The following is a 24,807-nucleotide window of genomic DNA, read 5'->3' on the forward strand; positions in this document are numbered from 1 at the left end:
TGCTCCTCCCCCTTCTCTCTTTCAAACAAATAAAATCTTTTTTTAAAAGATTTTATTTATTTGACACACAGAGAGAAAGAGAGATCACAAGTAGGCATAGAGTCAGGCAGAGAGAGAGGGGGAAGCAGGGTCCTGCAGAGCAGAAAGCCTGATGTGGGGCTCGATCTCAGGACCCTGAGATCATGATCTGAGCTGAAGGCAGAGGTTTTAACCCACTGAGCCACCTGGGTGCTCCCAAATAAATAAAATCTTTTTAAAAAATCTTGCCTGTTTTATCTTGGGATTCTAACCACGTGTTTCTTGAGACTGTGGTTTGAGGGGCTTTGGAGAAAAATATCAGGCTGTTGAAATAGTTGGGTGCTTTCATCAAGGTCTCCCTAGACAGACACAAGCTGCCTCTGTTTACAATTTGCGGCAGAGACCAGCATCTGCTTGATTTGGTGAGATTAACACAGCTGAATTCTCTGCTCCAAGCTAGAAGAGGAAATTAGTAATGCGGTTGGAGATAAGACTGGGATTATCTGAGAACCAGGGGGTCATGCCCCCCACCCCCTGTTAACACTGAATACTCCGTGTCTATAAAAGTATAATTACCCTCCATTAGGAAGAGCTTATTAGCTATCTTTCCGTCTTCCAGATTGTAACCTGGGGCAATAGAGATGCTAAGATGGGCAGACACAGATCTGTTGCTAGGAGACAGGGTCCAGCAAGGTTGGGCTCCAGGATCAAAGATCCTGGTGAGCTTTGGGGGAACCAAATCACCCAGGGGTGGGTGTGTGAGCTGGGCCATCCAATCAGCATTCTATCCCTCTGGGCACAATGATTGGTTCTTGGGTAGGCATGTGACTTAAATGGGCCAATCAGAGTGTCTTATAAGTTCCAATAAGGAGGAGTTGGGGCCAAGACCCTCTCCTTCCTTTGAGGCTTGGGGGGCACCTGGGTGGCTCAGTGGGTTAAGCCTCTGCCTTCAGCTCAGGTCATGGTCTCAGGGTCCTGGGATTGAGCCCCACGTCGGGCTTTTCTGCTCAGCAGGGAGCGTGCTTCCCCCTCTCTCTCTGCCTGCCTCTCTCCCTGTGACCTCTGTCAAATAAATAAAATATTTAAAAAAAAAAAAAAAAGAGGATTTGGGTTGCTAGCATCCTTTTTTGCCGCCGCTTGGAAGGTTACATGTAGATTGCAAGATGGCGGGGTTGATTTCAGATTTTCTTGTTTCTGAGTTATAAAAAACAAAATTCATCCAAATAAATGTGAAGATCTAATTGGCTTTATTAATGACTCTTGGGGATGCCTGGGTGGCTCAGTCGGTTAAGCATCTGACTTCAGCTCAGGTCATGATCCCGGGATCCTGGGATCAAGTCTAACAATGGGCTCCCTGCTCAGCGTGGAGCCTGTTTTTCCCTCTCACTCCGCCCTCCCCAACCCCTTGTTCACTCGTGCGCGCTCTCGCTCTCAAATAAAATCTTAAAAAGATACATGAATCAGATAGCATCCCCTCCCAACACACAGAGGGGCAGTTGTACAAGGAGGAGTTGTACAAATTGGAAGGTTTTTATAGGAACGGGGTTAGGGCAAGAAAGTTATAGGCAAAAGAAAAGGATTGTTCTAGGCAAAGTCACTTTCCCTTATGGAAAGGTAGGGGATATTAGGTGAATTACCTCATCTTCTGTGCAAGGAGAAGCCCATGAGACAGATTACTTTATTGGTGCTTATCAAAAAATTCCCGATTGGTAAATTAAGGTTTACCTTTCTGGGGGAGGTGGAAACTGCATTTAGGTTAGGTACTAACCCTTGGTTCGGTAACTTAGCCTGACCCAAGTAACACCATTTTGGGCCTGTGGTTTTATTTGTAACAAAGTCAATAAAATCCCTTTCTATTTGATTTAGAGTAAGCCGGGTTTCTGTCACTTGCAACAAAAATGGCTCAAGACATTTAAAAAACAGGGGCACCTGTCATCAAGCTGAAGCTCAATGCTAGATCCTGTTCTAAGAATGGTACAGGTGCATTTTATTTAAACCTCCTATCCACTTTATGAAGGAAGAACTATTGTCAATTCCATTTTATGCACAAGGAAAGTGATGGGCAGAGCATGACATTACTTGCCCAAGGACAGAAAGGTAAGTGGCAGGTCTGGATTCTGCTGCTCCGTGTTTTCCTATAAAAATTAATCTGGGGGCGCCTGGGTGGCTCAGTGGGTTAAAGCCTCTGCCTTCGGCTCAGGTCATGATCCTAGGTCCTGCTCGAGCCCCGCATCAGGCTCTCTGCTCCGCAGGGAGCCTGCTTCCTCCTCTCTGCCTGCCTTTCTGCCTACTTGTGATCTCTGTCTGTCAAATAAATAAATAAAATCTTTAAAAAAATTAATCTGTTCTCCCATGTTCAATCCTACTTTATTCATCTTGTTTTATAAGCCTTTTGGGTTTTTGTAGTTGATATGAAATGCTTTTTTTTTTTGGTGTGGGGAAGGGTGAGTGGAATATGAGGAGGGATAGACATACATCCATAAAATACCTCCCAAATCATGATGAAGTATATTTCTGCACTAAAAATATTTCTAGTGAAGCTCCCATTCTTTCCTAGCAACCCATCCAAGGGATAGTCAGTTCCATTGTTAGAAAATGCTTCAATCTGTGTGGAAATCTGCCTCCTTGGAACTCCTACACATCATTTTTCATCTTGTTTCTGGGTTGCTTTAAAACATTTCTAGAACCAGGCAGGAGCATGCATTTTTTCACCAACCAGAGTTACATGGAAATGAATATCAAAGTCAGCTTTCTGAGCTTCCTGGCGGGCAAAGCAAAAATGAAAAGCCTTTTAGATAAGGGTAGTTTGATCAACAACCAGACCAGCTTCACCAGGAGAGTCTGATTTTGTCCTGGGGACAATTGCAGGTTGGGTTCACTGCAGTGGTTTTTCAACCCACTCTTCCCCCAACCCCCAGGGGACATTTGGCAATGCCTGGAGGTATTTTTGGTTGTCACAGCCAGCTGGCGTAGAGGGAGAATGCTATTGGCATATAGTGGTTAGAGGTCAGGGATGAGGCTAAACGTCCTACAATGCGCAGGAGAGCCTCTGACAATAAGGAACAATCTCATCCAAAATGTCAGTAGTACTGGGACTGAGAAAACTTGATTCATCATGAGGCAATTCAGAAGTGTGTCATGTAGATCTTTCGTGGAAGCAAGCAGAAGAGGGGTTTCGCAGCTAGCAGACCCTTGAACAGATAATAAAAGTGTAGCCAAAAGGGCTATCTTATTCTGTGGGACCCAAAGCTGGACTCCTGTACTTCTTGTAGAAATGACAACTTGACCTCACAGAACTGCTGCCCCTGGGGAAAGGGCTTCTGGTTGGGTTTGAGTTGGCTCTTAGTGGCTCATTGGACTGAAGGCCTTGGTCTTTGAAGATCTGACTATGGAGTCAGGGACAGAGTCAGAGAGCTACGGTGCATTCCCTGAAACCAGATTCTCAACAGCCAACAGAAGCAGGCCCTGGGCATGGCCCCCAAGGCCCATTTTACCCCAGACAGAGCTAACCTCAACAGAGCCAGCCTTCAAGTTGGGGGGGGGGGGGGGCGGCGCTGTCCAAGGTACCACTTGACACGCTTGTCAATGACGGGGCTCCACTCCATCCTCCTCCTTTCCACACTTTCCATTTTGTTCCTGGCTGGACACCTACTCCTTTGGACTTGATCATATCCTGATGACTTTTGTTGATTTGTCCCTGGACCCACCTCTGACCTGGGGACCAGTTGCCCAGCCAGCCAGCGCACTGTTGAGCTTCCAGCTTTCACCCACAATGGAGGAAAGTGCTGGGTCACTCCCAGCCTCTCTCCTCTCTGAACCCCACCCCCTCTCTCAATGACTGAAAGCTCCTTCCCATACCCTCATCTTCCTCCTTCCTCCATACCTTCATGCTCAGAAGGGAAGTGTTCTCCCTCCTTGACCCCCCAGTCACACACACACTGACAAGTGTGTATATTTCTCATTTATAGCATTCTAACGAGAGAGCTACCATTCATCTCCATTTTACAGATGAGCAAACAGATGAGGCTCAGAGGGGTTAAAGGACATGCCCAAGGCTACTGTCCAGGGTAGAGGAGTGAAGATTTAGACTCTATCCTTTCAGCCCTAGGAGCCTGTGTTCTCAGCCATTCACCACACCGCCCTGTTCAGTGCTATGACTCCTCTCTTCACATCATTCAGATTTGTTGGTTAACCAGAACACCTTACACTGAGTCCAACTGCCAAGCCTTTGCACAAGCTGGGACGGCCCCCTTGCCCAGAGTGGGGTGATCTTCAGGGCCCATGGAAGTGTCTGTTCAGGACTGTTAGATGGATCACTCTCTCCTGTACCGTCCCCAACCTACCAAGCATCCTCTTTCATAGCTGACTGATGGGGAGGGGTGGGATGCTGCCAAGACAGTGTTTATTGTTGGCTAGGGCATGGGTAGGTGAGGGCCTGGGGGGCCCGAGGGTCTCCCTTCCCAGCTCCACACCCCCACTGGTGAAGGGAGCCCAAAGGCACATGGCTGTCCTGAAGATTGGTCAATCTCAGTACTGCTGGGCCCTGGTACTTGGAGACAAACTCATCCTCATATTGGGTTGAGAAGAAGCGCTGTCTGCCCAGCGGGGGCTCAATGTGGCTGTATTTGCTCTGTGGAGACAGGGTGGGCAACCTGGCAGGATAGGCTGGAGGCTGGCTGACCTACTGGGCCCACCCCGTGGTCCCCATGCCACCCTAGCAGCAGCAAAGGCTGATGACTGGGCTCTGAGCAGGTGGGCAAAAGATGCCCCACCTCAGGCTAAGCCAGGAGCTAGAGGAGAAGCTGGAGAGAAACCAGCGACCTCTGGTATGACCCGAGCACTGTGGTGACCCTTGGCAACTATGAGCTAACCCTCAGCTGGGGGCATAACGGTGGCTGGTGATATAAAGGTGTCCTTGAGCTGACCCTGACATGACTATGGGGGTGAGCTAGGGATGACCTTGAGGTTGGGTGACATTAAGATGACCCTGTACTTGGGGTCATCCTAGAGAGACCCCGGAAGGACTTAACACTAATTCTGGACTGAGGTGACGGTGTTATCATCCTGAGACAAAGCTACACTGATTGGGGGGGGGGGCTATCTGCTCAGAGAGGTACCCTTCCCCGTCCCTCACCCGCTGAAGCATTTCCTCAGTCACGGAGGCTGGAGGTGTTCTATGAGGCTTCAGCATCTTCTGGTTCATGGTTAAAAAATCTGTTTCTGTTGATTTGGGTGGGAGTAATCGAGCTGAGGGGCTGAGGGAGGAGAGGTGTGGCCCCCAGGTAGGAACGTGGGAGATGAAGGATGGAGTAAGACTTCAGGGCAAAGCCTGAGCCAGCGAGGACTTTGGAGCGAAGGATGGGTTAGGAGGCGGGGCGGAGGGAGGAGCCAGGGGCGTGGCAAGCGCAGGGCGGGGCAATGCAGGGCAAGCTAGTCCGTGAGGGGGAGGAGCCAGAGTCTGGCCGAAGAGCATGGGTTAGAGCCGGGAGAGGGCAGATACGGAGAGGGGCGGGCCTATAGCCATGCAGGGGGCGGTGCCGTGGCGGAGGTGGCGGTCGTGGTGGAGACTCAAGCCCACGAAGGGGCGGGCTGTCCCGGGGCCGAGTGGAGATCTCCGCCCAGGGGGTGGGATCTCGCGCTTCAGGAGGCGGAGCCAGAATCGGTCAGTGGGCGGGACAAAACTGGCCGGGGCGGGGTTAGAGCGGTGGCGGGGAAGGGCCCCCTGCCCCTCCCCGCCCCCAACCCGCTCACCGTCAGTGCCCTGGGGCAGGCTGCTAGGCATCAAGTGAAGACTGGGTGCTTTCTGCACCTTCTCTGGTGTCGCGGGGGGCCAATAGTCCGTGCCCATGGAAGTCTGGAAGAACTGTTTGAGCAGCGAGGGGTCCCCTAGGCACACGTGACTCTTCAGTTTCTCTAAAGGCACGTGGCGGCTGGGCGGTGCAGTCACCGGATGCGGCTGTTAAGATCACGTGGCATCAAGGAAGCTCCCGTGTCCAGAATCTCCCAGAACCCGGGTGGAGGAAAGAGGTGAGCGCTGTACGACGTTGGATAGCTCACACCCTCCATATGCCCCACGTTGCTGGTGCTGGGAGTAGGCACTGTATCTCTTTTTGCAGAAAGAGCCACTGAGTGGCTTAACCCTAGATCCCGCAGGTAGATCCAGGAGATCCCCCCACACATGTCAAGCTCACTCCCACCTCAAGGCCTTTGCACTTGCTATTCGTCCTGCCTGGGAAACCCTTTTTTCCCTGATGAACCCGGGGCGGGGGGAGCGGGGCAGGCCCCCCCCCCTTCTTGCTGACCTGGCCATGGAAGAAATGCATAGACGTGGTGAGGCTGCCTGGACCAGGGCGCCAGTTTCCTTCCAGGATGTGCGACGCTGGAGTCTGGTCATGGTGAAGGACAAAACGCTCTGCCAGCGGCAGAGTAGGTACTGAGCAGGCCTGGGAGGCCCCGGTAGGTAAGGGAGGGTTGGGGGAGGTCAGGAGGGGTAGGAGTGGCCAGGCCGGGAGTAGACTCACCTGGCTCTCGGGCATAGAAGTGTTCAGCCTTGGTGGTTCTGTCATGGAACAGCCCATCTCCAGGACGAATATTCACATAGTGGATGTGGGCTGCGGCCTGGGCCTTGTCATACCTGCAGATCAGCGGGGATTTGTCTAATCTGGGCCCTTGCAACTTCCAGGAAATGGCAGAGGGGAAGGCTTCCCAGAGGCCAGGCTGTGCTTGGGTGCTCATGGTGGGAGAGCCTCGCTTGTGGGTGATGGAGGCCTCAAGCCACAGGGTTGGCCCCAGAGCCTTAGGTGACACACACCACGTGTCGCTGAGAGCCCTTCCCCCTGGTGGAAGGCCACCGTCCCTTTGTACCTCTCTGGGGGCAGACCCTGGGGTCTGTAGGCTTGCTTCTGCTCTGAACACATGGGCCCATAGCCAATCTTGGAGTCTCCCAGTTCGACGCTGGAGAAGGCCTGTGCGTGCACAGAGGTGGGAAGGGCAACACCACCCAGCCCCTATCACTGCCCTCCCCCGCAGCCCCAGCCCCACATGGATTTACCCTCTTACACATCAAGGCCGGTGAGCTCGGCAGGGCCTGGAAGTGTCTCCGGTAGGAGGTCCCATTGTCCTGTCTGCTGTGGTCCCACCTGAGGGGGTTGAGGCCCCCTGGAGATAAGCAAGAGTAGACACAGGACATTGAGCCACCGCAGCCTCTAGCCCACTGGGATGCGAGTCCTTGCCTGGAAAGGGGAGCTGGGCAGTCCTGCCTAGCCTCCCCGGAGCGCTGTGTGGAAAACATCCAGAATAACACAAGGAATGATAACAAGACTAACTACGGAGTATTGAAGCCGCCATCACGGTTAAGGGCTTCAAACCTCATTTGCAGGGTTCATGTTCTCCCCAACTCACAGCCTGCGGGAGGCTCAGGGAGGCAAAATGACTTGCCAGAAGTCACGGAAGTGCAAAACCAGAACCGAGTCCAGTCCAGTTCTGACAATCCCTGCATCCCGCGCTGAGGGCCTCTGACTAGTGACGTCCCCCCGCGGGTCCCCTCGAGTCACAGAGTTGGAAAAGCGCACGAACGACAGCTACTCTTTTCCGAGCGCTCCCTGCCCTGGATGCCAGCTGCACCACGCGCGCTCGGCGCCTTTGGCTTCAGCAGTTCCTGCTGAACAGGACGCTATTGTGGCACCGAGGAAAATTCAGGCTTGGAATGGTCTCCTTGCTCTAACCTGGTTCCAAGCCAGCACTTCTGGCCCTGGCACACCCCCTTGAAAAAAAAAAAAAATTCAGGACCTATGCCATTCTATGAGTATAGAAACTGAGGATCCGGGAGGTTCCAGGTTTTCCTGGGCTCGGCACTATTGATATTTGGGACTGGGAGATTCTTGACTGGGGCGAGCTGTCCTGCGCGTGGTAGCATCCCTGCCCTCCTTCATCCCCCCGCTGGTAGCACTCCCTCCGCCAACCAAAACGATCTCCACACTCAGCCACATGTCCCCTGGGGGAGGGCGCGGAATGCCCCGCCCACCGGGAGTTGGCAAGTCGCGCTGGCCGCCTGGGCGCGCTCACCGAGGCAGCAGGGCGCGCGGGGCTGCGGGCACGGGTCGTGGGGCGGGTAAAACGCCTGGTAGGTGGTGGGCGGGATACCCAGCTTGGCTGGGTCGCCAGGCGGCACCGAGTCGCGGTCGAAGATGAGCCGCGCGCCGCGGATCTGCTCGCTCGCGCGCGCCGGCGGCTCAGGCCAGCCGAAGTCGGCGCGCACGGTGGAGAGGCCGGTGCGGACGCGCGGGTCCACGAGCACGCGCCAGTTGCTGGCCTGCCTGGCGTGGGTGCGCTCCCGCGTCTCCGACCGCCCGCACTGCAACGGCCCCGGGGGCGCGTACGCGCCGTGCATCTCGGACTCGAGCCTCGTGCCCGCCGAGCGCGTGTCCTGTGCGAAGAGGGACCCGCGGGGCGGCGCCTGGCACTGCGGCGCATGGGTGCCGCCTGGGTGGGCCGGGAAGTCCCGATGCGATGTGGACTGCATGGCGCCCACGTGCAGCCGCGGGTCGGGCCCCAGTGCGAAGTGCGAGGCCTTGAGGAAGTCCAGCCGGGACATCGGGCATGGCAGCGGGGTGACCGCGGCCATCGCGGGACAGGGCGCCACCTGGGAGGGGCGGAGATCCGGGAGTGAGCAAGCGCCGGGCTGGAGGACAATGCTGCCTTTTACTCTGCCTGTGTTCCAGGCGCGGGGCACTCGGGGTTGGGGACATTGTGGAAAGAAAGAAAAAAACAAAACCAAAAACTAAAAACAGGCGCAGCCCCGGTGCCTGTCCCCAGGGAAGGGAGAGATATCATCATTCATTTGACGCGTACTGTGTGCCAGGCACTGTTCAAGGTTCTCGGAAGGGGTAACATCAGATAACAAAACAGACCAAGAGCTGTACCCTTGTGGAGTTGATACGGGGGCGAGGAGACGACGGACAATACTGAATAAATGCACTGCTATCAATTGCGGAGTTAGGAGAAGGAGCTAAGGCCTGTGGGTAAAAACATCACACTGGGTAGGGGGATGGGGCTGAGGATGGGAGGGTCACAGTTTCCAATGGAGTGGTGTCCCTGAGAGGACAGCTGAGCACCTGTGGGAAAAGGTGGGAGGGAGTTTCTGGGTACCTGGGGGCATAGCATTCCAGGCAGAAGGAACAGCAGGTGCAAAGGCCCTGCCTGGAGGGGGTCAGTGCAGAGTGAGCCCCAGAAAGGGCTGAAGAATGAACCACTGCATTCTACAGTTTGTCTGACACGGGAGCCCCCTCTCCTCACCCTCGGTCAGTGGTCAAGGCCATGGCTCTCGCCTTCCGTGTCTGCTCAGTCCTGGCCACTGTCCTATCTGTGCACGCACCTCCTCATGGGGCTTCCTGCCTCCTGCAGTTGCTCTCCAGGTTCTCTTCCTTCCCTCAGACTCTCTGAAGCTTAGACACCTCTCATTCCACTTCCCTGATCTCCAGTTCCCAGCTGGCAGCGCCCCAGTCAGCTAACAGGGACTTCCTTGCCTTTGCTCAGAGCGGAAGAGTTGCCCTCCCCCTCGTCCTACCACACCCCTAGAGCAGGTTCACCCCCTGCCTGGACCACGTCAGCTCACAGCTAGCTCACGTCGAACTCTTTAGAAAGCAGGCATCAAGCACTATAACAAGACCACAGTTTTTCAGTGTCTGTGTTTGCCTTTTTTCTTTCTTTTCTTTTTTTTTTTTTTTTTTTTTTTACCATTTTGGCAGCAAAAAGAGTTGAGAGTTGAGAGGTCTTCTTAGAGTTGATGGAGAATCGGACAACTGACGTTACTAGCTGGGTCACCTTGGAATAAGTAACTGGGCTCCCGTCAGCTTCAGCTTCCACATCAGGGGTGAGGATAAGGTACTTACCTCTAGGGGTGGCAGGGGGACTACTGAGTCTTAGAAGATGCGCTTGGCAACTGGCCTGGCCCTCGAGACTTCCTCTGTCCCCAGTCTCCCAGAGGACATTCACACATTCCTTGTTCCTTCCAAGGCTGCGTCCGTCCCGTGTGGCCCAGCTCTGCCCATTGTGACCAAAGAGCTTCCCCCAGGCGGTGCTGTCACAATGGTCTCCCAGGAGCTCTGAGGGCAGCTGGGAGGAAGATCAGGAGTGAGGCCAGAGGATCCTGCTTCCTGAGAGCTCAAGAGAGCTTGGCAAGTGATTTCTCAAAGCCTCAGTTTTGTCATCTGGAAAATGGGGCGGAGAATGGTGACCACTTCAGAAAGCCGCAGTGAGGATTGGGGGCAGGTGTTCATGAATATAATTTCCCAAAGTTTTCCTGCTGGTCAGCTTCCTAACACTCCCCACGCAGAATGAGCCAGCATCTTTGGTCTTTGGGTCACTGCAGTGCTTAATGTCATTCCAGGGCTCGTTCCTTCCTCCCCTCCTTTCCTTTTTTCTTCTCCCCTCCCCCCTCCTCCCCCTCCCTTCCTTCCTTTCTCTTCCTTCCCTCCTTCCTTCCTTTCTTCCTCTCCCCTCCCCTTTCCTTCCTTCCTTCCTTCCTTCCTTCTTTTTCTCTCTTTTCCTTATTGAGATATAATTAACACAGAAGATTGACTATGTCTGAGATGCACAACACATTGATTTGATACATTTATAGTGCAATTCAACTGTCATTGTAACATTAGCTAATACCTCTCCAGGGCTTATTTAACTGAGTGGGTTTCTTTTCACTAAATTCTAGCAAATTGTCATTTTTGAGGTCCTGTCACTGGCTTTCCTGCCTGGAGCCCCGCTGAGGGCTTTGGCTCAGCCAGGTTGTTGCAAAGACACATTTCAGCTTTGTCCTTCTGCCTGCTGGGAAAGGACCCAGGAGTGGATCCTAGATGCCGTCGGGAAGCAAAGGGGGGAGGTAATTCTCTTATGGAGGGTCTTACTTTTTATCAGAAATTCTAAGGAATGAAACAAGAATAAATCTGTCATTGGTAAAGGATCAGTAGTCACTGAGACTATCCAGGATGAGGGGATGTCTGGTTTGCTGCTGTGGTTTGGACAAGGCTCATGTTTTGCCTGCATTCAGACGTGATCACGGAGCCAGCTTGTTTTGTCTCGTTCCGCCACGGTCATGGAGCGGCCTTGTCCATTGTTGGCATTCTGCAAAATTATTTATGTCCCACAGGAGAACACCAGGGCTTAGCTGGGACAGCCAGGCCAGCTCCTAACAACAACAAGGCCAGCTGTGGATGCCAGGCTAGCTCCTGTCTCCCTCTCAAAGGTCAAGCTTGGCCCTAACCAGATGGTGGAGGATGCTGGGAGGGCTTGGCAGGGCTTGTAAGACTCACTGCTCTCTGCTTGATGCCTGGCACAGGGCCTGGCTCTCAGCAGTCACTCAGAAAATGTACTGTGCAATTATGAAGCTGTCAGGGACAGCAGAGGCTCAAGAGAAGGGATCTGGCCGGTCAGGCAGCAGTGTGCGCTACAGCCCAAGACCCTCTTCCCTCTGCAGGCCTTGGGCTTGGCTCGGATTGTTTTTTTCTGCTACAGGAACAGCTTCCCTAGTTGGGGGGTGGGGCACACAGATGCCTGTGCCCAAGCCTTAAGCAAGGAGGGCTGTGGTCAGATGTGGGGGTTAAAGAGTCTCTTGACTCCCCATCTTGAGATGCTGTAGGGGAGACAGACCTGGGGGAGACAGTTCTGTGGGTCCAGGACTTGGAGAGAGGAGGGGGCTGCCTATGGAGGGGGCTGTGGGCCGGGAGGAAGTGGATGGATTCCGTGACATTGGGATGTAGGAGGGCGTGTGTGGAGAGAAAGAGGTGAGCATGATGTCCAGGTCTGGGACTGGAGGGGCAGCCTGGAGATGGGGACACAGGAGAGCAAGATGTCCCGGAGGATGCTGGGACATGTTGAGTGTGGGGATGGGGTTGGTGGGATGTGCAGCGAAAGTGTCCAGGCGGCCGGTGGGAGCAGGAGTCAGGTCAGGGTTAAAGAGGCATGAGGGAGAGGTCAGTGAAGAGGGGGTCAGGGAAGTTGTGGGAGGAGATGAGATTTCCCAGGATCCTGTGGATAGAGTGTGAGCACAGAGCTTCGGGTGGACAGCTGAGCCCAGAAGTCTATGGCACTTACTGAGAAACTGTTTTGTGCCAGGCTGTGAGGATATAACCATGGCCAAGACAAATCAAAGTCCTCACATTCTGTCGAGAGACAAATAACTAGGCAGCTAGATAAAGAAGCAATATAGTTATGTTAGATATTATTCTAAGCTTAGGAGGAAAACAAGGCAGCAGGAATTGTGGGTAGGAAGTGTCCAGGAGGGTGTGATAGGGAGGTCCAATGAAAAGATAATGTCCAAGTAAACCTGAGGAGGAGGTGAGGGAGGGAACCATGTGGGAATCTGGAGGCAGAGGGCACAGCCAGTGCAAAGGCCCTGGGGCAGAAGTATTCTTACTGTAATTTCAGGGACCAGGAGGAAGGCAGTGTGGTTGAAAATAAGGGAATGAGGCAGAAAGGGTCATAGAAGTTGGAATTAAGGGGAAATATTTTACAAAAGGCAGGCAGTCAATATCATGAATCATTAGGGAAATACAAAACCTATAGTGAGAGATAGTGGGGCCATATGGATGGCCATAATAATAGGGCAATAATAGTAGTAATGAAGCAAAATAAAAGTGTTGGCAGGAATGTGGAGAATGTCATGCATTGCTGGTGGGAAAGTCAAGTGGTGCAGCCAATGTGGAAAAGAGTCTGGTGGTTCCTCAGAAAATCAAACACAGAGCTACCCTATGACACAGCCATTCCACTCCTGGGAATGAAGGCAGGGACTTGAGCAGATAGATACATGCACACCCAGGTTCATAGTGGCATTATTCAGTTGCCAAAATGTGGAAACAATGGTCCATCAATGGCTGAATGGATAAACGAAATGCAGATCCAGTCAAGGGAATATTACACAGCCACAAAGGGAATGAAGTATTTTTTTTTTTAAGATTATTTATTTATTTGTAAGGAAGAGAGAGAGCACAGGCAGGCAGAGTGGCAGGCAGAGGCAGAGGGAGAAGCAGGCTCTCTGCTGAGCAAGGAGCCTGATGTGGGACTCAGTCCCAGGACACAGGGATCATGACCTGAGCTGAAGGCACCCAACTGAGCCACCCAGGAGTCCCAAGGAATGGAGTATTGATCTAAGCTACAATGTGGATGAATCCCCGGAAACGTGATGCTAAGTGAAAGAAGCCAAACATGAATGACCACACACTGCATTATTCCATTTATATGAAATATCCAGAATGGGTAAAGCCACCGAGACAAACCAGACGGTGAGGGTTGGGGGCTGGGTAAGGAGGAATAGATTAACTGCTTGCCAGAATTATGGGGTCTCCTCTGAGGACGATGAGAATGTTTTGAAGCTGAAAAGGGGTGATATTTGTACATGTGGGTGTTGCAAATACCACTTCATTGTATGTCTTAAAACGGTGACTCTTATGTGAATGCTATCACAATTAAAAAAAAAAAAAAAGGCAAACCGGTCATGTTAACTTTTTGAAAAAATTCAAAAGCTACGAAAATTATTCCAAATGATGGCTGCTAACTCAACTTTATTGTAATCATTTCATGGTGTCTGGGTCAAACCTTGCTGCTGTGCACCTGAAAATCATACAGTGATGCACACCTATATGGGGGGCGGGGAGCTACGATGGGGTACAGAGGTGAACGATTTAACAACCTCTTCCCAGCCACGCAGTTACCGTCTTGAAGCAACTCGTTACCAGAATCTCGCCTCTTCTAGAACGAGTGTAGGAGTTCCTTAACATTCTCAGAATGTCTTTCATGAATTTACAACAGCTGTGCATATGCTCCCTATAGAGCAGCACACAACGCAGAAAGGGGGAAGCGCAGAAATTAAAAAGAAAAATCCCTTCTTGAACCAGAGCAAACGGGTTGGTGCTTTCGCTTGGATATTACTTTTGTGGGTAGGTGGTTCACTGTGAAAAGATCAGTCGTCGCGGGGCAGAAGGCAGCAGGCTCCCAGGGCCGTCCGGGTGCACACGTGGCCGCCACTAACCTGCGAACCAGTGCAGCTCCCTGCAGCAGACAAAGAGACAGTCTGGGGACAAAGGGTCGTGGCCGCGCCTGCGCAGAGCTTTCCGGGGCGTGGCCTCGCGCCTTGCCCCGCCCCCGGCGCTGCGCGCCGACGCCACGGTGGCGTCACGGCGGAGTTGCCATGGCGGCGCTGAGCGGCCTGGCGGCGGCGCTGGAATCCTACAGGGGTCGGGACCGCCTGGTGAGGCTGGGGCGGAGCGCGGCCGGAGGTCCCGGATCAGGGCCGGAGCTCAGTGACTGGAAACTGAGGCCGGAGCGGGGCGGGGCGCTCAGGATCCCCGTCGCCGAGGCGCCCTCCCGGCTGGGCTCCGACCCTGTCCCCTAGCGGTGGACAAGCGGGTCGTTCCTGCTGACTCATCATAGTGGGATATTTTCAATACCAGCCAAATCCGCAAGTTTGGACGTTTGGGATCCGATCCGACCCGCGAAGGCGGTCACTGGGTTGTCCCAGGCAGTCTCATGTGATCCCTCTACGGCTGGGCATTGAGGTTGCGACCGAATCCCCTACAACTGGGCATTTAGGTTGTTCCAGCTCAGCCTGGCTGGACATTTACAGGCCACCCCAACCCCTGTTTGAACATTTAGGATCTGACTAGGCTGCCCCAGTTGGTCCCTGGGTCGTCCCTAACAATCTCACATGGGATTTAAGATGTTTAGGGCTTTCCCATATGGCTGGAAGGCCCTTGAAGGCTGACACTCAGCTTGTTCTACGTAAGCTTCTCTCTCGTACAGGCCGGCATTTAGGTTGTACCAGGAAACGTACCAGTGGTGGGCAGTTAGGTCCCATTCAAATCCCTTATGACTGGGCATTCGGGTTGGTTTTTTTTTTTAAGATTTTATTTTATTTATTTGGCAGAGACAGAGATCACAAGTAGGCAGAGAGGCAGGCAGAGACGCTGGGGGAAGCAGGCTCCTCGCTGAGCAGAGAGCCGGATGCGGGGCTCGATCCCAGGACCCCGAGATCTTGACCTGAGCGGAAGGCAGAGGCTTAACCCACTGAGCCACCCAGGCACCCCGGGCATTCAGGTTTTAATAAACTCCCAAGCTGCACATTTAAAATGCAGAGTTTTGCTATTACAAAGGGACTGAAAAATTGTGCGAGTAATATATTAGCAGGAGAAAGCAATTTCTGGAAAGCAGATGAAATAAAGCTGTGAGGGTGGTGAAGCTGACCCAGTTCCCCATGCCCGAAGTCACCCACTGAGTGGACTCCTTCTCACTGAAGTAACTCGAGCAGATTACGCTTTGGCTCACTGGGCTGAGGCCCCTCCGCTTCGCTCCCCAGCCCAGCTACTGACATTGGTCCAGCTGGGCAGGTGCAATTATACACCCGCCTCATTCTCCCGTCTGCTGAGGAAAGGAAGACCCACGAGGTGCGGAATGGTTGCATTTTCTTGTGACAACCGTCTCTAAAGGGTGTGCCCCTCAGGGACGTGAACCAGCACTGCCTTAGGGTCTCTGCAGTGACTTTTGGACAATGAGGTCACATTTCTTCACTTGTCCCACCTGCAAGGACCTCTTAAAACTTGCAGCTTTTATTGGAGGTTTGTTGATCTAGTCCGCACAACGCCCCTGGCCCCCAGCTTGATCCCATGAGACCCACGGCCACGTGGGGGCCCATCCAGCTCAGCCCAGGAGCAGGGCCCTGCTGACTGCTTCTGGTTTCCCACAGATCCGAACGCTGGGGTACTGCTGCCAGCTGGTTGGCGGGGTCCTGGTGGAACGATGTCCAGCCAGGTCGGAAGTGGGGACGCGCCTGCTGACCCTGTCCTCCCAGCTCAGCCACTGTAGGACGGTCCTGCGACTCTTTGACGATGTGGCCATGTTTATCTACACGAAGCAGTATGGCCTGGGGGCAGAGGTAACCGCGTGTGTGGGGCCGGAGACTCTGGGCAACCGGTGCTTTATGGACTTGTCTAGAGGTAATGGTGTGGGCCAAAATTTTACTTGCTTTTGTGAGATGATCAGTTGTTCTCATTTGAATTTAAATGAGAAAATAGCTTATCCGTTCACATGTTCCCAAAGGCTGTGTGATTAAAAAGCCTCCCTCCTTCCTGATCCCCCCACCCTCGGATTTCCTCCCCCCAGGCAGCTACTGTTGTCAGCTGTTTCTGATTCCTTCATGAGGCGTCCTCTCCGTCCCTGCACAGGCAAATCACCTTGTTCATGTAATTAGTCGTGTGCTCTGTGCACTGTTCGGCCGCACGGCTTGGAGGTCGCTCCCTATCGGTCCAAACAGAGCTTCTTCCTTCCGAGGACGCCCAGGCTTCCAAACAGAGCCATACCGTGCTCTGCTCTAGAGCCCGACGGAGATTTATTTAATCAATCCCCCGCCAACGGACTTGTCGATTTTGCTGTTACAGCAGGGGACGTTTCCCCGGGGGATGGGTCCAGAAGCTGCCCTGGGCCAGCCTGGCCAAGTTATGCCCCTCCCTGGGTTGCCCTACCTGTCTCCGACACCCTCCCCCGCCCCCCGCCCCGCCATCCCCTCTCTGAGCCACTCCACGTTCAGACGCACACACCCTCGTTCCACTCCCAACGCCCAGGGCCCAGTCACCTCCATCTCAGGTGCTTTCTGTACTTCCCTCCTGTTTCGACGCCCAGACCAAGACCAAGCCTGATGCCAGTCACAGGGCAACGTCCAGGCCCTGCAGCCTGGTCCATGGCTGGCCACTGCAGGGGAAGAGGTACTTAGGGGCTGGTGAGCCCTGTCTGGTTTGGGGAGCTGACCCAGGACTTACGGCCTCGTGCCCACTTACTGTCGTCACTGAGTGTCATGTCCCCTGTCTGGGCCCTCCCCCGCCGGCCCCCGCTCTCCTGGAGCCCTGTGCCTGGAGAGCTGGGGGCAGGAATGGAAGGCTACAGGGTGGGAAGGCCCTGATGCAGCGCCTCTTAAAGTTTTTCTACTCGGGACTCATCTGGGAACTTAAAAGACATTTCTAGTACCAGGGCCTAGGCCGGACCCAGCAAGGCAGACTCCCTGGGGCTCAGGCGAGGTTCTGAGGCTCTCCAGGGAATCCCCTGTGCAGCCAAGCTGACCGCTGCTACTCCACCGGGCCATGACGGCCACACCTCTGAGAAGCAGGAATGAGGCCTTTCTTCCCGGAGGTGGCCATCCATGGGCCGGCCTCCTGGGCCTCGACGCTGCCCTGTGACTGCTATTGGGCTTGGTCTGGGTCCCTAAGATGGGCCTGGCTAGGTCTGACTCCAGGCCCATGCCCTGCACCCCCGGTCCTGCAGGAGGAGGACGTCTTTGTCCGCTGCGTATCGGTCCTCGGCAACCTGGCGGACCAGCTGTACTACCCCTGTGAGCACATCGCCTGGGCTGCTGATGCCAAGATCCTCCGCGTGGACTCTGCCCGGTGGTGGACACTGAGCACAGCCTTCTGGGGCCTCTCCCTGCTCCTGGGCATTGCCAGGTATGTGGCCCTAATGCCCTCCAGCTGGCTATAAGGGGCACCTCCCTGGATCCGGCCCTCTCTCCGTCTCCAGAGCACATGCCGACAGCCCGCTGGCTTGGGCACGGCTCCGGCTCCGACCCTGCTGCCTCCCCCTCCTGAGGGCCCTGTGAGGACCCCATATCCTCGCCCGTCTGCAGAGTCATTTGTGCCGTGTCAGAGAGCACGCTCACAGGGCCTGGGAGTATTAGGATGTGGACATCTTTGGAGGGCGTGGTTGTGCCCACTGGACCCAGGACGCAGAAGGAACTCCAGGCTGGGGACAGAAGGAGTCGGTGGGACTGCCTTTCCCCGGGGTGTCTCAACCTCGGAGTTGTGCAGTTGTCAGTAAACATCCCCAAAGAGAACAGCCAGGAGTTTCCTGACTGGCTATGTGCTGCTGAAACCCACACTAGAACTTTCTAGAACTTTCAAATAAGGGTTGGTTTCCTTCTGAACATTTTCCTCTCCGTACAGGTGCTCAGTGGGATTGTTCTGAGCTCCCTGATCGGAAGGCACAGGCGGGCCTCTCAGATCCCCGGAGGGGTGGGGGCGGGGCCCACATCAGCTGCCGCTTTTCCCCCCAAGACACTGACATTCCAAAGCCCTTGTTTTCCCCAGGGACACATCCCCTAGTTATACTCTTATCACTGATGGTCTGGAACGTGAGAACAAACCCCAGAGTGGAAGGTTCAAACCATCCACAGTCCAGTGCGGAGATCCCCACTCTCCATACAGCTCCCTGAGGGCTGGCTCCCGGCCTCTCCTCACAGTACCTGGGACCTCTGGCCCCGAGAGGCTTCGCGTTCCTGTTTTAGAGCACACTTGGTCCCATCAATTTGTTTAAAAAAAAAAAAAAATTAAAAACAAATTTTTTAAGTCATCTCTACACCCAATGTGGGGGTCGAACTCACAACCCTGAGATCGATCATGGCAGGCTCCACCAACTGAGCCGGCCAGGCGCCCCGGATCCATTAATTTTTAAAAATAGACTTTCGTTTTTAGTTTTATCTTCCCAGCGCAATTGAACCGAAAGAAAAGAGCTTCCACAGGTGCCCCACAGCCCCACAGCCCCTCCATGATCAAACTCCCCCAGCAGCCGATGAAGCCACGTCAAGTCACGGGCACCCCAAGACCGTGGTTTACATCAGGATTCACTGGGTGGCGTGTCGTGGGGGCCTGGACAGGTGTGGAATGAGACATTTCCGCTGCTGTGCGATCACAGGCTGGTGGCATCGGCCTCAGATCGTCTGTGCTCGGCCTCTCCATTTTTAGAGCTTATACTTTTTCCATCATTTCTCTCTTATCTGGGGTGAGCAAGCGTGGGGGTCCCGACCAGGTGTCCGTAGGACCCCAAGTGCCCGAGAGTCAGCAGGGGGGTTGCAGCAATGCAGTGCGTTTTGCCCCGGTCTTCCAGGGGGCCCCGATGCAGACCCACTTACCTCACTGCAGGGCCTGCCTTGGGTCCCATGCTCTCTGGGGACAGGCCGCGTGGACAGGGACACGTGGCTGGCTCCCGCATCAGAAGCACTAGATGCTTCCAGATCTTGTGTGGACGGGGCAGGCAGGTCAGGGCCTGAATTAGGAGTCGCCGGGAGCTTCTGAGGCCCAGGTGGGTCTGGAGCTCTGGGAGGGTGCACGACGGCTGCGGCCACATGTGGCCATCGTGGTGGGTGGTGGTCTCCCCTCGGGCTGGCGCTGGGGAGCTAACCCCTGCGCCCCCACCCTGCTTTCCTTGCCTGCTGCAGGTCCTTGAGGATGGTCCTGACGCTGAGATGGAGGCTGAGGGGCCCCGCGGTGGCCTTCACCAGGTACGACCCCGCGGTTTCGCCCTGGAGAAAAGCCGACTTCCTCCCGCATGTTGGGGACCCTGGTGGGTTTCCCTAGTCACGGAGGTGCCTTGAGCTGCCACCAGTTTTCAGCTTCGCCCCTGTGCGGGCCTGCATGGGGGCCTTAGAGCAGCTCCAGGGGCTGGCCCAGATGGGGAAACTGAGGCTGGCTTGAGCCCTGTCGGCAGGACGTGGCTGAGCCCTCCTGGCCGCGCCCTATGCAGGACCGGTGGTCAGAAACAGGTTTCTTAGGGACTGAGGTCACTGTCCTTGTTGCATCCCGGGAAGGAATGTGGGGCAACGCCGTGCCCACTGGCCAGCTCCCGGCCTGTCTCCAGGGCCCAGAGGACTGTGGTGTGGGTTTGAGACTTCCCACGCTGGTCTGTGCCCTGTTCACGCTGGGGGCTCCTTCTGGGGGTTGTGACAGGGGCTCAGCCCCACCATTTCTCACTCTGCTGTCCCCTCTCCCTGCCTGTTCAGCTGGGCCTGGGTGTGCGTGGGTCTTCCCCAGCCGCTTCTCTTTGCTCCCACAGTCGGCTGCCGCGGAGCAAGAGGAGGGCCATGGAGGCCCAGGTCCAGTCGGAGGTGCTGACCCTCCTGAGCAACGTGGCCGATCTGGCCAACGCTGTGCACTGGCTGCCTCCGGGCGTCCTGTGGGCCGGCTGCTTCCCCCCGTGGCTCGTGGGGCTCCTTGGGACCATCTCCTCCCTCCTCAGCATGTACCAGGCTGTCTGGGCCAGTGGCCAGGCTGAGGCCACCACCCCCTGATGTGGCCTGGGAGGCGTGGCTGCAGCCAGAACCCCACCGGAGGCCCCTCCCACGAAGCAGAAATCACTTGGGGCGGGGGGCTGGGTCTAACTGATCGAGTCAATGCCAGGTGTAGGGAGTGTCACCCAGAGGACACACGGGACCACCTCGGGCACACGCCCCTGCTGGGGCAGGATGGGGGCAGGGGTGAGGTCTCCTGGGGTCCGAGGGCCAGGGCCTTTCCAACCAGGCTGGGGATCCACGTGGGAGGCTTCTCTCAGGGCCAGAGGAGGGGTCCCCAGGCCTCACGTGCAGAGAAGGGTGCTGGGGGCCTCGCAGCGCTTTGCTCGGCCCATGTCCTGCATTCCAATAAAGACGAGCCAGGGAGCTGGGGAGCCGGGACGGTGGGCGCCACGCGGGCCTTGGGAAGGTCGAGATGATTGATTAAATAGCGTGTTGGTGCCAGGCCCAAGCAGGAGAGCTTATTTCTAAATCACTGCAGGCCCTCTGGCTCACACACCCTCTTCCTCCGGGGCGGCGGCAGCCTTGTGCATTGTGGGGGGAGGGGGGTGTGGGTGATGCCTGCAAACCACACCTCCCCCGCCCGCCTTCTGGAACATGCTTGGTGGGTCCTCTCTCTTCCAGCACAGCCCGCCGCCCCTGAGCAGCCCTTGGCCAAGGCGAGCAGTTCTCCCGTCTGGGGCACAGGGGCCACGGAGGCCACCCTCCATCAGGCCATGCCTCTGTCTTGTCCCCTGGGCAGCTCCAGGGTGCTTGCTGCGGCCAAAGCATCTCGCACCCAGCCACAGCTCAGACCCAGCGCCCCTCTGAGTGCTTTATGGACTTGTCTGTGGCCGGGCCTCGCAGGCTCCCGTCTCCCACCTCCACCTCCTGGGCATCAGGGTGGGTCGGGATGTATCTAGCTGACACACGAGAGGCCCCGTGTGTGTGGCCTCAGGCAGGCGCCTGCAGATGGCAGCGAGCCCGCCCCTGCCCCTCTTGATGTGTCCTCGGACCCTCCACCTCTGAGTCCTAGCCGGAAAGCAGAGGGGATCAGGCTCTCCCTTACATCCCGGGGGCACCAGAGAGCCAACAAAAATGGGCTTGCAGCCCTCGAGACTTCATATGACACCCGCCCCATGTCTCATCCTACAAGGAAGCTATGTGGAGGGCCTTTTGCGGTTAACACGGGGCGCAGTCAACCCACCCACCTGGCCCTGGATGAGGGGAGGGGCCCGGCTTGGTTAGTCTTCCCCTCCCCTCTCGCAAAGGGGAGTCATGCTTGCCTTGGCCCTTAGCAGAGACCCCCTTCGCAGCACTCCGGGCACTGGGGGGGTTGGGGGGAGTTCCAGGTGGACACATTTCCCTGCCTGTAAGGCACTCAGAGTGCTGTTTGGGGGGGCACCACACGAACACCCGCATAGGCAGCTTGTCTGGCTCCGCAGGCTGGTGTCCCCATGGGCCTGGGCAGAGCCAGATGCCAGGGCTGGGCAGCCAGGAAGCACCCTCTGTGGTGTGGTCACACCCCTGGCCCAGTGCCCTTCCCTGCCTGGCAACTTTAGCTTCTTGCGGAGGGGCAAGGCCAGCCGGTTCCTGGGAGCGGGACCTACAGGCGTTCTCCCAGGCCCCAGGGAGCACTTGCTGTCACCAACTCAGCTCCTTTGGGCACAGAGAGGCAGATGGGCCTTGGGTATGGTCCTGCTCGGGGTGACAGCTCCTTGTCTAGGAGGCTGACATCCCGAGAGCACGGGGACCCCACCTGAGCAGGGAGGACCTGGCCACATCCCCACGCCTCAGCCTCATCTGGAGGGCTGTTCCTGGGGGGCCCCAGACGTCCCCACTGCCTCCGCCTCCCAATGCCTGGATGCAGTCATTTTCTGGAGCTTCCTGGGTGCAGCGTGTGGGGGGCCCTGGGCATGGGGTCCAGACCTCCCCAAGGTCGTCCTGCAGCAGAGGGTGTGAGGGGCGCCCCTTTCAGCACTGACCTTTGGGCCGAGGCTCCTACGACAAAACCCCGGGCCCCCTTCGACAAAACCCCGAACACTCCCGCTGGCTCATCTTCGACACCTTTATTGCCGGAATCAGGTCTTCAGTTCTAGGGCAGGTCTCAAAGACCCCGCGGTGAGGAAATGCTGCAATCATCGTAAAAGTAATTGTCGGGTGGACTAAGATTATGGTCACAATGAACGAGGATGTGCACGGGTTCCACAGAAATAAAGAGGATCTGCTCAACAACCAACCGTACAAGTAAAATCGGGCTCTCCCCAGGAGGGACCTCGCCTGGACGAGAGACAGACTACCACCGACGCTGACCCGTGGCAGGACACCCCAGTTCCTGCCACACGGCCGAGCCGAGAGTCCTTGGACTTGTCACCGGCTGAGGAACCGTGGTATTTCAGAGGGTCAGACCAGAGCAGGCGGCCAGGGGCACGTGGCGGTGAAATCACCCAGCACGAGGGCCCGGGAATGTTCTCTTCACAAGAGGACAGAAACTTAAAGTCAACGTTGCTAAAGTGCTCGGAGACGTCTCAGTACGAAAACACCAACACTGACCACAGACATGGCACGGATGAGCTTGGACGCGTCACGGGGCCGAGGGAGGACGCCTGTCCTTGCTCCCCGAGGACGCGCAGATGCTGCAGGCCCCAAGGACAGTGGAAGGCAGGGGAGGGGAGGGAGCGTGCAGAGATTCTCAGAGACGCCGGGCTTGGCACACCATTCACTGTGCCCGGGAGAGGTTTGGAACCGGTCAGCTGGGGTCCCAGTCCTCCGGTTGCCGCTTTGGGAGGGCCAGGGCTCTGGGCTCAATGGGGCGGGGGAGGGGGAGCCTGGGGAGCAAAGGCTGGCGTATCACCAGCCACCCTGCGCCCGAGCTTGAGTTCCTCCACAGTGTGCCTCTGACCCACTGGCCAGCCCCAGAATATTCCTGGACATCCAGCACGAGTGACCCCTGTCCTCCAGTGGGAGGGGACAACAGGCTAGCAGAGCTCACTGGCCACAAGGCACCCGGAGCCACCCACCCATCTAAGGTCTCCAGGCTGTGTGTGACCCCTCTAACATTTCGCCCTTGTCCACGAGGACATGGTGGTCTCTCTGCTCTGTTTCTTGTATCAGCACCTGTCCGTCACTGCAGGACACCTGCCCTAGGGCCCTCCTCCTGGCAGCCGCAGGAAGACCACACCCATCTCATCGGGGCAGAGGACCCTCTGCCTTGAGCTGGGACCCTCAGGAGCGAGCGGCCCTGGCTAATGCTCTCAATCAGGCTTCTCCAGACAGGCTGAGTGCTCGGAGAACGGCTGGTGCCCTTGAACGCCACAGAAGCAGGCCTCCGTGCTGAGGTGCCTTTGCAAAACACCAAGTTTGGCAACAGCAGGTTTTAAAAACCTCTGTCAAATTAAAATGAGTTATGATCTGTCCCTTTCAGAATGTCTAGAGCCTGTCTCCTGAGCCATTGGCCATCCTCTTCATTCGCCCTGCCCTGTGGCCTACTGTCCCCGGGGGGGCTGTGTACCACCCCCCCACCCCCGTCTGAGCTCACACCCTGGCCTTGAGGTTCACCAGGAATATAGTTAAGTCTCAGCTTTGGAAGTGGGGCTTGCTGACGGCACCCAGCCCCTTCTGGGATCCTAATGGTACGTTCCAGCATCTCCTGGTGGCCCCCCCTCCTCAGACTGGGGTCTGGCCTGTCATCAGGCATCTTGCGCAGCCACCACTGTTCGTCACTACCCTGGAACAAATGGCATGGAGTTGATCTCTCCCTCCCCAACAGGGGAGCTGTGACTGCACACAGCTCCCTGGGTTAGCTCTGGTTCAACCTTCGATTAAAAACTTTCCTTTTTGTGTTAAAAAAAGAGGCTTAGAAAGTTACCCAGGCACCACTGCTCAACCTACAGAAAGAGCCTCGAGACAATGGGCCACCCTGGCCCTGACCTGGACCCGGACCCAAGCCAGGCGGCCGATGGTGGTGGTTTGCTCGGGAAGAGGAGAGGGACGACTGGGCTGTCCCCCAGACAGCAGGACAGGGAGGGGTCTGCACCTCGAGCCACACCCCCTCTAGAAGAAGATGACGTCTTCCTTGCTGCTGTCCTCTTTGTCGAGTGGTGTGGTGGGCAGTGGCAAGGGGGAGGGGGGCATGGGGGTGCCCCCAGGCTTGAGGGAGAAGCACTCAGGAGGGACGTCGGCTGGGGCCGGGCAACAGGGTTCTGGAAGAGAGGGGGGAGTGGTGGTTGTCAGCAGCTGCCGGGCGTGGCAGTGGCCCTGCTGTCCCAGGGACAGGGTGCTGGGCCCACCTGTGGGGGGCACAGAGCCGTGGCTGCTGAGCAGGACGGGGCTCAGCGAGCGGCGGTTCCGAGCGGTGTTCTCGTCCTTGCCCACGAGCTTGCCGAGGAACAGCTGCTGCTTCAGGTCGAAGGAGGCTGAGGGAGGGAGCACACAGCCTCAGGTGTCTGGCCTCGCTCTGGGCACACGAGCAGGGCAGAACCCGTTTTGCCCAGGGACACACCCACTCAGATGGTAATAAGCCCCAGAGGGAGCGACACCGAACCAGAGGGTCCTTGGAGTCATTCAATCTCTGGACGAGCGCACGACCCCACGGCCCTCGAGCCCCAGCGATCCTGGGACACAGGCCCTGCTCCTCAGGAACATTCCAGGGCTGGCTCCCCTCGACCAGAGCCTGCATGCCGGCAGCACTCGCAGGATCCCCTGGGCTTTCTCTCCTGGGG

The 24,807-nt window shown here is 56.1% G+C and overlaps 3 protein-coding genes across 5 annotated transcripts in view; 1 reads left to right on the forward strand and 2 right to left on the reverse strand.

Annotated features, from left to right (window-relative positions):
- Nucleotides 1-4,420: 4,420 nt before the first annotated feature.
- Nucleotides 4,421-14,196, reverse strand: TEX45 (testis expressed 45). The gene is made up of 10 exons (XM_045991470.1): nucleotides 14,183-14,196; nucleotides 14,036-14,055; nucleotides 8,083-8,727; nucleotides 7,070-7,176; nucleotides 6,883-6,983; nucleotides 6,540-6,652; nucleotides 6,321-6,430; nucleotides 5,770-5,974; nucleotides 5,153-5,238; nucleotides 4,421-4,648 (listed from the first exon to the last, which is right to left on the reverse strand). The coding sequence occupies exons 1-10, from the start codon at nucleotides 14,194-14,196 to the stop codon at nucleotides 4,421-4,423; spliced, it is 1,629 nt and encodes a 542-aa protein (XP_045847426.1).
- On the forward strand, nucleotides 14,187-22,016 carry PEX11G (peroxisomal biogenesis factor 11 gamma). The gene is made up of 5 exons (XM_045989633.1): nucleotides 14,187-14,254; nucleotides 15,746-15,934; nucleotides 17,314-17,492; nucleotides 19,259-19,321; nucleotides 19,873-22,016. The coding sequence occupies exons 1-5, from the start codon at nucleotides 14,195-14,197 to the stop codon at nucleotides 20,105-20,107; spliced, it is 726 nt and encodes a 241-aa protein (XP_045845589.1). The 5' UTR covers nucleotides 14,187-14,194; the 3' UTR covers nucleotides 20,108-22,016.
- A 124-nt stretch (nucleotides 22,017-22,140) lies between these two features.
- ARHGEF18 (Rho/Rac guanine nucleotide exchange factor 18) overlaps nucleotides 22,141-24,807 on the reverse strand; it is an 80,893-nt gene continuing 78,226 nt past the window's right edge. For all 3 annotated transcript variants that reach the window (XM_045989624.1, XM_045989623.1, XM_045989622.1), the window contains exons 28-29: nucleotides 24,376-24,501; nucleotides 22,141-24,288 (exon numbers count right to left, since the gene is read on the reverse strand). In XM_045989624.1, coding sequence (XP_045845580.1) covers nucleotides 24,140-24,288; nucleotides 24,376-24,501 — 275 coding nt within the window. In that variant the 3' untranslated portion in view covers nucleotides 22,141-24,139. The remainder of the gene's footprint in view (nucleotides 24,289-24,375; nucleotides 24,502-24,807) is intronic.

This window comes from Meles meles, chromosome 20 (genome assembly GCF_922984935.1).
Source record: "Meles meles chromosome 20, mMelMel3.1 paternal haplotype, whole genome shotgun sequence".
NCBI classification, from domain to species: Eukaryota; Metazoa; Chordata; class Mammalia; order Carnivora; family Mustelidae; genus Meles; species Meles meles.

Coding starts and splice junctions, on each gene's coding strand:
- PEX11G (XM_045989633.1), top strand. CDS start 14,195: ATGGCGGCGCTGAGCGGCCTGGCGGCGGCGCTGGAATCCTACAGGGGT. Junction 14,255..15,745: donor ACAGGGGTCGGGACCGCCTG/GTGAGGCTGGGG, acceptor GGTTTCCCACAG/ATCCGAACGCTGGGGTACTG. Junction 15,935..17,313: donor AGTATGGCCTGGGGGCAGAG/GTAACCGCGTGT, acceptor CCGGTCCTGCAG/GAGGAGGACGTCTTTGTCCG.
- TEX45 (XM_045991470.1), bottom strand. Junction 6,653..6,882: donor CAGGGTCTGCCCCCAGAGAG/GTACAAAGGGAC, acceptor GCTGATCTGCAG/GTATGACAAGGCCCAGGCCG. Junction 5,975..6,320: donor TGCATTTCTTCCATGGCCAG/GTCAGCAAGAAG, acceptor TGATCTTAACAG/CCGCATCCGGTGACTGCACC.